Below are 15369 nucleotides of genomic sequence, written 5' to 3'. Positions count from 1 at the left end.
AGAGAAGTTAAGGGCCTTACCTGAGGTCACACAGGGAGTAGCAGGCCCAGTTTTCTTGAGGCCCAGCCTGTGTTCTTAAACTTGGTGACACATTACTTCAGGGTTTGAAAGTACAGTAAAGGAAATATGGCGGCCACTGCATGGTGACAGCCATCTCCCCCTAGGTCACGCCAGGCACCAAACCGGAGTTTACCTTTCTCTCATGTTGCTGAGAATGATGCACAGTAGGAGAGATGCTTTGCCTGGAATGCTAAAGGATGCTGATAGGATCATCCTTCAAATTCCTAGGGTGTCTGTATAACTCAGGAAGCTCATTACTTTTCTGGTAGCATCTTAGAGGAAGCTCTATGCTTAATTCTTACTCGTTCCTAGATGAGTTGGAAGCTTCTGAGCATAGTAACCCCATGTATGGCCCAGTGGCTTGGTAGCAGCCAGAATCAAAGTGTCTTCTCCAGGAGAACTTGAGCACTCACAAGTGTATCCTGATACCTCTGGACTAATGCCTCAACCTTCAGGAACCACCACCAAATAGCAAAGCGCTCTGGGACCTGACCCTTCCCACCTGTGCCCATCTTTTAACCCTGTGGCCCAGCCAGCCTCCCACTGGGGCATTCTCCTCCCTCCCCCACTTTTGTACAAATTGATCACAGCTGTGGGCTGTGGCGTTCCTTTCCTCCACCCCCACTGTAATGCAAGCCAGCTGCAAGGGCTCTCGTCCTAGGATTTCCTTCAGAACACTGCCTCTCCTCCCACCAGCAGATGCTCAGTAAAGCTGTGCTGCAAGCATACTTGAAGAGTCATCCTTAGCATCCCCAGAACTATAGACTAATCTTTGCATGTTCCTGAGAGACCACCAATCCTAGCAGTGCCCACCCCCCATGGAAGTTTCCTCCAGCCTTCATGAGTGGAGAATAAAATTTCATCAGCCCTTGCAGCAGGCATTGAGAAAACACTTAAGCTACACTCAAAATAATCCCTTCTTTTCTCCTCTACCATTTATTTTTGAGGAAGAGCTGCCACTAAGTGTATTATTTGCAGAATTTGACCTTTCCTTCTAGTGTTTCAAGAGGCAGCACTTTTTTTTAGAATATTGACGTGGGCTAGCGAGCAGAAGGAATGAGATACTCCTCAGTACCGCCCTCCTGTTGTCATATTGTTCCTGAGCCCCCGCACCCGATGCTCCATATGCGCCAGCTAACGAGGTATTAATGATAACCAGGTGTGGAAACATTTGGATCCAGCTGCAACAGCAGACTATTTAAAAACAAACAAACAAACAAAAACCACTTGTTAGGGAAAACAGTCAACAATGGCAACACCTACCTACATGGCCAACAGGTTACCTAGTTGAGTTGTTGTCATTTGTCCCCAGCTAATTTGAATCCAATTATCCTTTAGCTCACTGCGTTCCAGTTAAATGCGTGAGTTTTATCTTTGTTTCTGTAACGTTCATTCACCCGCCCTATGTATCTAGCACTGGCATTGCTTACCATTTTTTTCAAAACTTGTTCCAACTGCCTTCCTCATCCAGTTGGTTCACACTCACTGCAGCTGAAGCGGGGTCTCCCTGGCCCCTGGGGGCCTCCCCAGCACTGCACAGGTGGCATAGGGCTTCATCCAGGAGACACAACATGCTGTAGCAGCAGAGAGAAGGGAGCAACCAATTACACCTTCTCCTTCTGAGGATGAGGCCAGAAGAAAGCAAAAGGGCAGAAGGCCTTTTCTTTGAATTGAGAAAAAAATTAAACAGATTTATTTTTTTATTGCAGTGACTGAGGAAAACACAAGAGCTGTCCTCGCTGTGCCTCTTCATGCCTCCATTCCTCTCTCTCTCTCACCTCCTCCTGTCTACAGGACTCTTCTCTCCCACCCTGCCTCCACCCTGAATTCAGAGTTTTCTTTGGCCTCTTGCAGCCTCAGTTTCTTGAGCTATAAAATTCAAAAGAAGATGAACTCTATCTCTAAGATTGCTTCCAGGTCTAAAATTCTGTGATTCTGTAAATAATCAAAAGTACTTAACCACGTCTCTGAAATATAAAAGGACTCTTAAACATGAGTACTGCATTTTTATTCTCCTTTAGTGAATTGACTAGAGTGCGAGTTTCAAAGACGGCTGAAGTGGACCGCAGATGACAGCGTCCACCACCTAGACCATCACATGATCCACTTCTTTCTCCAAGTAATATTTCGGAACTTACAACAAATGTGCTATAAAAAGAGATGGTTTCATACACAAGGCTTCACTCAGGGAATTCCTTCTTAGGGTCTCTTTTAAGGGACTCCCTCTAGTCACTTGGAAATGAAAGCCAACATCCCAGTAAGACGTGTAACATATCAAAATTCCAACTCAACCATCACTCTCTACCTGCCTCCACGCCCCATTTCACTAGTCCAAATGGTTGGCTTCAAACCCTTCTTACTGCTGTCCACAAAGAGAAATACATTTTACATTCAGACCCAATACATATACTACATAACATACACACAGATAGTTATTTACAACTGGAAAAAAATGCAGCACACTCTCTGATTTTCTTTCTATTCTTTTTGTTGTTGTTTTTAATGCTAATCACAACCCACTAAAATCATTTCAGGACCCACTAATGGGCTGCAAACTATAGTGCGAAAAAACCTGTGCTAGACAGAACTATCCTTGTTTTATGTTTGTATTTTAACATCTGTCTAGTTTTCTAAGTCGTGACCTCGCAAGTACAGTATTTGAGCAGATCAACTTTGTACACTGGCCACACATGAACACAGATTAGTACTAAAATCAAAAACTTTAGAGCAAAGTGAATTCAGCGTATTCAGTGATCTGTAGATAAAGGAAATTAAACACGAAGCAGTTCACTAAAAGTATTAACATCTTGAATATCCGGGAGAAAGTGATGCCTTAGGAAAAAAACTTCTCTACTTTGAGAGAAGATCCTTTGAAAGGCAGAAGTCATGTCACCCCAAGCTGCTGGCTGAATTACTGATGTTGCTCTCCTTGGTATAAGTCCTACGTTAATTATTGTCTCACTCCTACTCAGCTAATAGAGGTATTATAGTGGTAAGAATGAAATCTTGGGGTAGCATCTTTCTCATTTGGGGGGTGATCATTTGAAAGAAAAGACAAGAACCAAATAGGGTAATGTGTAGATGCTATGCTACTAAGAGGCATTTCATGACTCCAGTGAGTATTAGGAAAATGATTATTTGCAAAGATAGCGAACAGAAAGGTTAGGAGACTTATGCTTATAAATGAACATGATTGAACATTACCCTTATTAGGTGTGGGGGCCCCCAAATGCAGGTGGGATGGCAAAGAGAGCTAATGTATATTTTAAAGATGTTTCAGGAGGTGCTAATTCAGAGGAACTCACTTGGAAACTAAGTAATTTTTTTTCATTTTTTTAATGGTGGTAAAATACACATAAAATTTACTATTTTAGGGGCCGGCCCCGTGGCGTAGTGGTTAAGTGCACACGCTCCACTGCTGGCAGCCCGGGTTCAGATCTCGGGTGCGCACCGATGCACCGCTTGTCAGGCCATGCTGTGGCGGCGTCCCATATAAAGTAGAGGAAGATAGGCACAGATGTCAGCCCAGGGCCAGTCTTCCTCAGCAAAAAGAGGAGGATTGGCATGGATGTTAGCTCAGGGCTGATCTTCCTCACACACACACACAAAAATTTACTATTTTAATCATTTTGCAGGGGGAGGAGATTGGCCCTGAGCTAACATCTGTTGCCCATCTTCCTCTTTTTTTCCTTTTTTCTCCCCAAAGTCCCAGTATATAGTTGTATATCCTGGTTGTAGGTCCTTCTAGTTCTTCTATGTGGGATGCCACCTCAGCATGTCTTGATGAGCAGTGTGTAGGTTTGCACCCAGGATCCGAACTGGCGAACCCCAGACAGCCAAAGCGGAACACATGAACTCAACCACTATGCCACCGGGTTGGCCCCTATTTTAATCATTTTTAAGTGTACAATGGCATTTAGTATTTAGTTTAAGTGGCATTAAGTACATTCGCAATGTTTGCAACCATCGCTACTATCTATTTCCAGAGCTTTTTCATCATCTCAAACTGAAACTCTGTACCCATTAAGCAACAGCATCCCATTCTCCCTCTCCCCAAGCCACTGGTAACCTCTGTTCTACTCTGTCTCTATGAATTTGCCCATTCTAAGTCCCTTATGTGCGTGGAATCATACAATATTTGTCTTTTTCTGTCTGCCTTATTTCACTTGCTCGCCAATGTCTTTTAGTCCACCTCTTTTCGCCTTAGGTAAGCCAGAGCTAAGTGATTTTTTTATTTTTTTTTCTTTTTATTTTTTTATTTTTTTTATTTTTATTTTTTTTTTTGTGAGGAAGATCAGCCCTGAGCTAACATCCATGCGAATCCTCCTCTTTTTGCTGAGGAAGACCGGCTCTGAGCTAACATCTATTGCCAATCCACCTCCTTTTTTTTCCCCCAAAGCCCCAGCAGATAGTTGTATGTCATAGTTGCACATCCTTGTATGTGGGACGCGGCCTCAGCATGGCTGGAGAAGCGGGTGTCCAGTGCGTGCCCGGAGTCTGAACCCGGGCCGCCAGTAGCGGAGTGCGCACACTTAACTGCTAAGCCACAGGGCCGGCCCTAAGTGATTTTTTTAAATGGGCTCAGGGAAGCTTTATAACAATGAGATTATAGGTGCCTGACATCATGGGAACCCAGTAAAGGAGCTCCAGAGCTCAGCTTCCTTGCCACCCAACCTAAACAGAGCACAGCTGAGAACCAGGGCGAAGGTTCCAAAGGCAGCCTAACAAACGAAATGCTGGTTACAGGGCACACACCCTGAAGAGGACGCAGCACACGCACAGGAGGACCCACCAGGCCCTCACTTTTATTTTATTCTTAGATTACACATGCTTCTAACAAGCTTCTAAAGTTTCCAATCTCATAGCATTTCAGGAGCAGGATATTAGAATGATGGGAGTGAGGAGCTGCTATAAGCAGGCTCACTAGCAACAAGAAATGATTGCAAAGAAGAAGAGCAAGTCAGCTCTCCCTCAACTCAGAAGGCCGCCAGGCATCACTGTCTTGCAGCACAGTAGAGCTGATACTCAAAATGATAATCTCGGGTGGGCCCTGTGGCTTAGCAGTTAAGTGCGCACGCTCCGCTGCTGGCGGCCCGGGTTCAGATCCCGGGCGCGCCCTGACGCACCGCTTCTCCGGCCATGCTGAGGTTGCGTCCCACATACAGCAACTAGAAGGATGTGCAGCTATGACATACAACTATCTACTGGGGCTTTGGGGGAAAACAAAAAAAAGGAGGAGGATTGGCGATAGATGTTAGCTCAGAGCCGGTCTTCCTCAGCAAAAAGAGGAGGATTAGCATGGATGTTAGCTCAGGGCTGATCTTCCTCACACACAAAAAAAAGATAATCTCGAATAATCCATCCATTCATTCAACACACTGCGCATGAATCCAGGCACTGTGCGAAGTGCTGTGGAGAGTGCTTAATAAGGCTCAGTGCTTGCCAACAAAAGGCTCCGTTAGGATTGTTATTCTTGAAGAGAGACTCCCACTCTTTCTCCCAATGTTGGTATTCTTTTAAGTTTCGGATTCTGGGTAAGGGGTAACTGTACATGGATTTCACTTTTACAGAACAGCCATTTGGAGCTGCCTGCTGCCCTGTGGGTACCAAAGGAGTGATCCAATTGTCCTGATCCCACCCAGGTGTTCCTGCTTGGCTGAGAGAATGTGTGGGAGAGAACAAAGAAAAAGCTATAGTGTTAGACTATAAAGCATCTTCAATAAGAGAAGGAGCATCCATGAGAAAAGAGGTTTAGTTGTTGTTGGGGGTGGGGGTGGGGAAGAGGGGTGGGAGTGAATGATTTGGTCAGAACCTTACAAGAAGGTAGCTCATGTGTGAAGGCACACTAGCCAGGGCATGAAATTTGTCCCTTTAGCTGTGTCTCGAAGCCTCACAGAGGCTCCACGTGCCTCATATAACCTGCCTTGGGACTGTGTTACGTGACACACCCAATATGTGTGTGATGCCTTTTCTGACCAACATGCCTCTGGGATCAAGTGCAAACATTTCTCTCTGGCTTCTTCATGGAGGCTGCCCACCCTGCGAGCCCGAGCAGGCCCATTCTCCGTGCCCTCCCTGAACTGGCCCTTTCCCTTCTCTCCCCGGCTGCAGCACGCTGTCCAAGTGCTGCCACGCCATGGTGGCAGTCATCTACCCCTTCACCTGGCAGCACACCTACATCCCCGTGCTCCCGCCCGCCATGATCGACATCGTGTGCTCGCCAACCCCCTTCCTCATCGGGCTGCTCACCAGCTCGCTGCCGCTGCTCAGGGAGCTGCCGCTGGAAGAGGTGAGCTCCGGGGGTGTCCTTGAGGGGGGCCGGGGGCAGAGGGGAGGTGCTAGCTAAGGCTCGGCAAGCAAGCAGCGTCAGGGGATTGCAGGGGGTGGGGAGCGCACGGCTTTGTGTATGAGATAGACCCCTCAAGTCTGCCTCACTAGACCCTCGGGACTGCAAACTCGGTTTTCCCCTCTAAATGAACCTACTGGCATGCACGCCCATTGAGAAGGGCAGCAATCAACAACTTAACCAGATGTTAAAACACCATAAATAGCCATCCACCCTATCCTTCCTTCCCTCCCACTCCCCGCCACTGAGGGGAGAAAGCACACGAAGAGCTAACAATAACTGGAATTTATATTTGGACTAGCAATAAAGTTGACAAAGACTGTGCTCCTACAAATTGGTCCTTTTTCATATCAGTTAAAAAGACAACCAAAATGTTTTTAATGATCAAGTTCCAGGTTTTCAGATTTGCATCCAAGTGGGGAAGGTCCTACTGGGCATTTTTGTAGGTATTTAGTCCCAGCCCCTTCCTCTAAATAGTCTCTGCTCCGAGTACTGAAAACTTCCAGCAGTCAGAGAGGGAACCGCAAGGGACTAAATGATGCCACTCCCTCCTGAACCGCCCAGGGAACGCCTGTCCCTGAAATTCAGCCCAGGACCCAGATGTGGCTTGTCTAATTGCCCAGGTAGTCTGAAGTCCCATTAAATATTAAACAGCAGACTCAGATCTTGAAGAGTGGATTTGTGAACTGCAAGGAGTTTGTTTGGGTACCCTGTGATCCCTAAAATGGCTCAGTTCAACCCCAGAAGTGTGTTTGAGAAGGAAGGAGAGAGCTCCCTCAGCTCGTGGACGGGGTCTCTGGGCTGTGTTAGAGCTCATGTTTCCAGCTGTTGATGGAAACATGATGGCCATCCAGGCCCCGTGCTCTTCCTCTGTCATAGCCAGTGGCCTACACTGAGGTCTGAGTGAGGGTCTCACTCTCAGGTCATGCAAGCAAAGGCCCAGCGCTTGCATGACCCCACAAATGAGTGCTGCCTTAAGTTTTGCACCCTAGGCACCTCACTTGCCTTACCCTAGTTCTGGCCCTGGGTCTCAGCCCCTCTCTGAGGAGGGAGGGGGAAGGTGCTTTATCCTGAGAGCCTTGACCAAAGAAAGCCCGCCACCTGCAGCTCGATTTACTCTCCAGTGGAACCACTCCTCTGGGTTTCTCTCCTTCTGTCCCATTAAAAGAAATGCCAAGGCTGAGTGGGTAGCTGGGAGGAAGGAGGAGGAAGCCCTGGAGGTGGGGAGGGGCAGAGTCAAGTGGAATGGGAACAAGTGGGCCTCTAGCCACTTTCGCCCACCTCAGTAACCCACATGCTAGAACAACAGTCTGAGAGGCTCTGCCTGAGCCAGTCCGGGAACAGGGCAGGGAGTCCCACACACATGCCCAGCCTGCCATTTCAGTGTTGAACGCATGTAATTCAGGAAGGCCCTTGCCCCCCACCTCTCCTCTTCATCATTTGCAGCTACAGTGGCAGTGTCAGGAAACCACAAATGGCCCACTCCACCCCCACCCCAGCTGGCTCTTTGGGTGCCAAGAAGGACAAAGGCTAAGAGTCTATCGCTGTATCCCAGAAACCCTGGTGACAATAATAGTCCTTTTTCCTCGTCTCGTAGGTCCTTGTGGTCGACCTCGTCAACAATCGGTTCCTCAGGCAGGTGAGTAAGAAGGCCAGCTTCAACCTGCTGCTGTCTCTCTTTTCACCTCTTTGTTGTTTGGGGCTCTGCTCTCTGGGTCTGGAAAGGCTCCTTGGTGGGCCTGGGATTACAGAACAGGCCACAGCTGGACTGAGGGTGAGACAGAAGGCAGGGGCCGAAGAGGAGGGGTTTGGGCAAAGGATTGATTCCCACGTGTTCTGTCACAAAATGGTTTTCTAACAATTAGAATTTTTGTGTAGGTTATAACTGTAGACACTTGTCTTTTTCAACATGCTTTTAAAGAATATTTAATAACAAAGTTCACGATTATTAAGTGGAAAAAATCAGGACACAAAATTTTATACATAATTGTGCTATCTTGTTTTCTAAAAAAGGAGACAAAAAGACAAGGAAAAAATGTATATATGCCTCTAAAAAAGATTGAAAGGAAAACTCAGCAAAACATTAATGCTGGTTGTCTTGGGGTGGGAGACTGAAAGGGAGACGGATTATGAGTGATTTTAAATTGTTTTAATACTTTCATGTATTTTCTGTAATGATCATAAACTAGTACTTTCATTATCAGAGAAAGTAATGCACATTTACTTTCTCGTTATCACTTGCCAGAGAGGTCTACTACTGGATTTTGCAAAGAATCATTACAGAAAGGTTTTCTGGGCATTCTGAGGGGTTGCTTTTAAACTTGGAGTTGCCACACTACTGGAAAGTTCTGTTGTGCTAATACCAGTTTTTTATCACTAGTTCCATCTACTTGCACTTCCCTGAGGCCCTCCTACTCTGAGGCCCAGATCATAAAGCCAGCTTTGAGTCACACTGGTCATCTGCCCTGAGCAGAGTCCCCTGATTGTCACTAGCCCCTCTACAGGGTGGGGGCAGTGGGAAACGTTTATTGAGTAGCCACTACGTGCCAAGTACTTTCCCAAGGTAATTGTATTGCATTTAATCTTTTCCCCTGAGCTTTATTGAGGTATTATTGACATATAACGTATGTAAGTTTCAGATGTACAACATGATGATTTGATACATGTGTATACTGCAAAATGATTAACACAATATGGTTAGTTAACACCTCCATGCCCTCACGTAATTACCTTTTTTATGTGGCGATAACATTTAGGATCTACTCTCTTAACAACTTTCAAGTATATAATATGTATTACTGTTGACTACAGTCACCATACTGTGCATTAGATCCCCAGAATTTAATCATTTTATAGCTTGAAGTTTGTACACTTTGACCAACCTTTCCCCCACCCCACAGCGCCTGGCAGCCACCGTTCTATTCTCTGTTTCTATGAATTCGGCTTTTTTAGATTCCACATACAAGTGAGAACATACAGTATTTGTCTTTCTACTTCTGACTTATTTCAGTTAGCATAGTGCCCTCAAGGTCTGTCCGTGTTGTCACAAAAGGCAGAATTTCTTTCTTTTTTACGGCTATTATATTTTTTACGGAAAATATAATCACATTTTCTTTATCCATTCGTCCATTGATGGACACTTAGGTTGTTTCCATGTCTTGGCTATTGTCAATAATGCTCCAGTGAACATGGTGGTTCAGATAGTTCTTCAAGGTAGTGATTTCACTTCTTTTGGACCCAAAAGTAAGATTACTGGATCATATGGTAGTTCTATTTTTAATTTTTTGAGGAAATTCCATACTGTTTTCCATAGTGGCTGCACCAAATTTACATTTCCAACAACAGTGCATAAGTCCCTTTGCTTCATAGGCTCACCAACACTTAGCTCTTGTCTTCTTGATCATAGTCATTCTAACAGGTGTAAGATGATATCTCATTGTGGTTTCAATTTGTACTTCCCTGATGATTAGTCATGTTGAGCATCTTTTCATGTACTTGTTGGCCATTTTTATGTCTTCTTTGGAAAAAGGTCTATTCACTTCTTTTGCCCATTTTTCTAATCAGATTGCTTGGGTTTTGTTTTTTTGTTTTTTGCTATTGAGTTGTACAAGTTCCTTATATATTTTAGTTATTAACCCCTTGTCGGATATATGGTTTACAAATATTTTCTCCCATTCCGTCGTTTGCCTTTTCATTTTGCTGATTGTTTCTTTCACTGTGTAGAAGTTTTTTAGTGTGATGTAGTCCTACTTCTTTATTTTTGCTTTAGTTGCTTATGCTTTTGGTGTCATATCCAAAAAATTGTTCCCAAGACCAATGTCAAGGAGCTTTTTCCTTATGTTTTCTTCTAGTGGTTTACAGTTTCTGGTCTTACACGTAAGTCTTTAATCCATTTCAAGTTAATTTTTGTGAGTGGTGTAAGATAGGGGTTCAATTTCATTCCTTAACATGTGGCTGTCCAGTTTTCCAACAGCATTTATTGAAGAGACCATCATTTCCCCATTGAATATTCTTAGCTCCCTTGTCAAATATTGGTTGACCATATATGTGCAGGTTTATTTCTGGCCTCTTGGTTCTGTCCATTGATCTGTGTGTCTGTTTTTATGCCAATGCCATACTGTTTTGATTACTACAATTTGTAATATAGTTTGAAATCAGGAATTGTGATGCCTCCAGCTTTGTTCTTCTTCCTCAGGATTTCTTTGGCTATTCAAGGTGTTTTGTGGTTCCACATGAACTTTAGGATTGTTTTTTCTATTTCTGTGAAAAATGCCTTTGGAATTTTGATAGAGATTGCACTGAGTCTATAGATGGCTTTGGGTAATATGGACATTTTAACAATATTGATTCTTCCAATCCATGAACACAGGATATCTTTCCATTTATTTATATTGTCTTCAATTTCTTTCATCAATGTCTTATATATTGCATTTAATCTTCACAATGAGGTAGATATTGATTGGTAGCCCATTTTACAAATGGGGAAACTGAGGCTCACGTAGCTTATAAAACGTGGAATCAAGATTCAAACCTCAGACCATTGGCTCTAAGTCACATTCCTTCCACTACACCAGGAACTGTGCTAGGCCCGCCCTGCCGTGCTATATCCAGTATGTCCTGCTGGCTGGGTTGCAGCCACCATCTCTGAAGCACTGGGGCGACGACCTAACCGTTTTTTCTGCTTTACAGATGGATGACGAGGATTCCATTCTGCCCCGGAAGCTTCAGGTAGCCCTGGAACACATTCTGGAACAGAGGAATGACCTGGCTAGTGACCAGGATGAAGGGGTCCCGGACTGCAAGCGTGGTAAATGCTCAGCCACCTCCCAGACTGCATCTCCCTCTTCCGTGGTTAGAGTCAGGGAGCAAGTGGACCATGGCCATCCATTCCACGTGGCACTGGGCTAAGTAGGAAAATGGGCAAGAGGGGTGCGCAAGGAGAGAGACTGAGTGCTCAGCCTCTTTATCTGGATCTCATTCTAACAATGAATTGTGGAAAAAATTTTTCCCACCTCCCCCATTTTGGCCCTAAAATATCTTTTTAAAAGGGGAAAGAATGGTTTAATGACTTTGGGTAACCTTTTTCATGGATCGTCACAGTTTGTCTTCGAGGGAGCTCGCAGTTACTTGTATTACTAATTGGCAGTCTCAGGGGCACTGCCTCAGCCCTCTGCCCTCACCGGTCCTCACCCTGCCCCACTTTGCTCAGGCCCTGAGTCCAGCCCCTTGAACGAGGTGGTGTCTGAAGCATTTGTCCGCTTCTTCGTGGAGATCGTGGGCCACTACTCCCTGTTCCTGACGGCAGGCGAGCGGGAGGAGAGGACTCTGCAGCGAGAGGCCTTCCGCAAAGCTGTCTCCTCCAAGAGCCTCCGCCATTTCCTGGAGGTTTTCATGGAGACGCAGACGTTTCGAGGCTTCATCCAGGAGCGGGAGCTGCGACGGCAGGATGCCAAAGGTTAGGGGGTGTCTTTCATGATGGGGGCCAAGGCAGCTAGAGATGCCCAGGCCCCCAGTGGCTGAGGAGCAAGGAGAAAGGTCACAGGGCCAAGGCACAGATGGGAGCAGCATTCCAGCCTCCTCTGGAGAATGTTCATTCTTGCCACCTCTGAGCTATTGAAAACTGCCCTCAACGTCCTGCCTGTCTCCTCGAGTCGTCTCTTTCCCATCTACTAGCCTCTCCCAGAACCACATTCTAGGTTCTGGTAGCAAGTTCTCCTTTTGTTCCATTCTTTCCAACTTGATGAAACTTTCAGGGACACCCTTTCCGTCCTCTCTCTGTGGCCCCTTTTCTCCGTTTCCTCAGACCTCCTCTCATCCCTTCTGCCCTTCTTTCCTACCCCTCTCCACTGGGAGGAGTGGGGGGAACTAGTGGGCAGGAGCCGGCTGGGATGGGGTAGAAGAGGAGAGGGTGGCCCTCGTCCTCCGCTTTGTATGAGTGCCTGCTGCCACCCAGCCGGGCTGGCCATGGGGGAGGTAGGACAGCAGCGGACTCTCCCGACCCGGGGAGCTTGTGTTTCCTCTCACCACGGGGACCACCTGTTTCTCTCCCTCTCTCTCTTCTCCTTTGAGTGCTTCTTTTCTCTCCTCCCTTCTCCCTGTCCTTGTCTGCTGGGTTCCATCACACTTCAAGGGATGGAGGAGGGGGGAGGGTGAGAAAGGAGGATGAAATCATTCCCATCTCTTTCTTACATTATGTTAAGCCCTTTTAGGAATCTAAAAACTAGAAATGTTGGTAAAGGCTTTTACAGACGGGAGTTAAATCTGGGGTGGGGAGAGATGCTTACCTCTGAGGGGTGGCCACGCAATGACCAGGGAGGGTCTGGGGGAGCAGCTGGCCCCAGGCCTTGGTGTCCTCTGGTGCTGTGATTGCAGACACTAAGTTAAGGAACCAAAGCCCTACATTCCCAGAGCTTTTTGCAAAGTGAAGTCAGAGGCTGGCCACACTTCAGGTAACTCTGATGAGTGGTATCTGAAGAGACGAAAGAAAATTGATTACCAAGTATGAGTCCCACAACTCCTAATCATATGCATAAATATCTGTTTACAGATCACTATTTGATAGAGAGGTCGGAGACATAAAAGCTTAAAAGTAGCATGGAAGGAGCCCTCTGTCCATGACAGATCAATGAGAAATGAAGAGAGAGTACCTGAGGCTCAGACCTCAGGGGTTAGAGCTGAAGGCACCTAAGAGGAGGCCTATCCAGCCTTCCTGAGTTCACAGATGGCAGACGGGTTCTCAGGAGGCTAAGGGTCCAGGGTCCCTCGGCCAGGGTCCCTCTTATGGGAAAATGTGAGGAAAAGGGAGCCTGCAGGAGCTCCTGAGACCCAGGACTGTCTGGTTTGTTTTTGAAACCGCATGCCTGGCACAGTGTAGACACTGGGAAGGTGTTTGTTGAATAAAAATAGGATTTCATGTACAAGCTAGCTTTACAGCTTTCCAAAGACAGTTACTGTACAAGGTTGGGCGATTATAAGGATAATAAAAACTCATAAACCTTCTGATTCAGAGCTTGTTTATAGGAGCAGCTTGTCTCAGAAGCAAGGTTTCTCTTTTCTATGGCTGTAAGGAAATGGATCCGTTTAGAAATGCAAAGAGGAGGAAGTAAAATGCCTGGGATTTCCTTGTCCACAGGTCTGTTTGAGGTCCGAGCCCAAGAGTACCTGGAAACACTCCCCAGCGGAGAACACAGTGGTGTCAACAAGTTCCTGAAGGGACTAGGTAAGGCCCAGCGGTCTCAGTCCCCATCGCAGCCTCTGGTCCTTGGGGTCTTGGCCAGTTCCCTCCACTGGAGCCGGGGCCTCAATAGCAGAGCTCTGCGGCCTGCACTGGGCAGGTAAAATGGGCATTTTAACCTTGTGTTTTAATCTGTCCCCCAAATGTAAAAAAGGACACAGCTTTCCTGGGCCCCTGGGCTATCTTGCTATCTTCTTTCACTATTATCTCCCCAACACTTAACTCTTCTGGGGAATTGAGCTTAGCACACATGGTGAATGGAGCCAGAGGAGGATGTCTGGCATAAAGACCTGGACCAGTCTCCAAATGCCCCTGAAAAGGGGAAATGTAAGAATTATAAGGACTACGGTTCAATCAGTAAAAAGGCCGTTACTGGAAAAGGCAGAAGAAGAAAGCAAAAAAGGGAAGAGGGACAGGCCCCAGTGAGGAAGAGCCTGCGGCGGTGAGGAGCACACGGAGGACCTGCAGGGGGCAGTCTTGTGCCTCACGCGGGAGGAAGGCCGCTCAGGAAGGGACCTCCTACCCACCGCCTGCTGGGAGTTCTCTCCTCACTTGGCTCCTCAGGGACGCGTTACATTCCGTGCTTCTTGTATCACCATTGCAGAAGCAATGTCCACAGCTCTGACATTCTTTTTTTTTAAAACTCCCAAGTCTGAGGAAGATCCCTTTTCACTGGGGAGGTGTGTGAGGAGGGCAGGGGGCAATGGCAGGAGGGCGAATCCCCCCGACTTCTCCTGAACACAGAGATGAGGCTCCAGGGGTGGCATTGTCCATACCACATCTGGGGTGAAAAGGGCAGAATTTAACTCAGCCCTCTTTGCCTGGTGAAATGTTCTCGTTTTCTGTTTTTAGGCAATAAAATGAAGTTTCTCCACAAGAAATAACCTCAGCTCAGCCTCAAGGGAAAACTTCCTCCTTGTGCAACCACATGTTTTAAAAACAATCCTGGTGGCCTTTCTGAAACATTGGGTCCTTGGTTGTCCCAGGTGCTGGAATGAAAGCCAGGATGGGTTCCGGCCGCCCCTGGGCCCTCCGCGGGACCCAGGGCCCCAAAGCTGCCCGGAAGGTGCCGCTTCTTCAGAACAGCACTGGAAAGGAGACCTGAGACCAGGCGTGTTGCCAACATCCGTATGGATTGTTTTGATTGTTGGTTTTTGAATTTTCGATTTTTTAATCTTAGATATTAAAAAAAGGAAAAGTGTTTGGGTTTTCTTTTTATTATGACAGGGCTAAGAAAACTCTATCCTGCCCTATGTCATCTTCCCCTGGTTCATCCTGCCCGGCAGCTCAGCTCTGGATCCAAGAGGAGATGGGGAGATGGGAAGAAGCTAGACCAGGGGCTTAGAACCAAGGCGCTCCTCTGAGCAGCACTGGGGAAAAACGCGGCAGGTGTTAGGGAAGGAGGGTATGGCGACTCCTGCAGATACTCGTGCCCACAGGTTTCAGAGTGTGAGCACTCTAGTGGAAAGGATTGGCCCGTCCCTAGAGTGGAGTCAGATCTGGGCTGAAAGGAAGAACAGGAACTTTAGAGGGATTTGGCTTTTCCTGGGATGAACTGCGCTTCCAGACTGGCCACTGATGCCACCTAGTGGCCGAGGCCATTTGTTATCGTGCCACCGCCTCCTCTCTCCCAAATGGACTTGACTCTTCTGGGCTGCCTCTTTTCTCTTAGAAGCTGTAGAACCGTCCACTGCCCGAGCAGTCCATGACGTTTAGAGGTACACACAAA

General features: G+C 46.7%; 1 protein-coding gene across 4 annotated transcripts in view; it reads left to right on the top strand.

The window, feature by feature from the left end:
* DENND2A (DENN domain containing 2A) overlaps positions 1-14841 on the top strand; it is a 94142-nt gene extending 79301 nt beyond the window's left edge. For all 4 annotated transcript variants that reach the window (XM_087431751.1, XM_087431750.1, XM_087431749.1 and 1 more), the window contains 6 exons: positions 6172-6349; positions 8004-8045; positions 11096-11213; positions 11616-11861; positions 13539-13625; positions 14493-14841. In XM_087431751.1, coding sequence (XP_087287877.1) covers positions 6172-6349; positions 8004-8045; positions 11096-11213; positions 11616-11861; positions 13539-13625; positions 14493-14524 — 703 coding nt within the window. In that variant the 3' untranslated portion in view covers positions 14525-14841. The remainder of the gene's footprint in view (positions 1-6171; positions 6350-8003; positions 8046-11095; positions 11214-11615; positions 11862-13538; positions 13626-14492) is intronic.
* Positions 14842-15369: the final 528 nt, after the last annotated feature.

The sequence above is a fragment of the Ceratotherium simum genome, chromosome 1 (genome assembly GCF_057802395.1).
Source record: "Ceratotherium simum simum isolate JZ-2026a chromosome 1, ASM5780239v1, whole genome shotgun sequence".
In the NCBI taxonomy this organism is placed as follows: Eukaryota; Metazoa; Chordata; class Mammalia; order Perissodactyla; family Rhinocerotidae; genus Ceratotherium; species Ceratotherium simum.
This window is presented reverse-complemented; position numbering and strand designations above follow the sequence as displayed.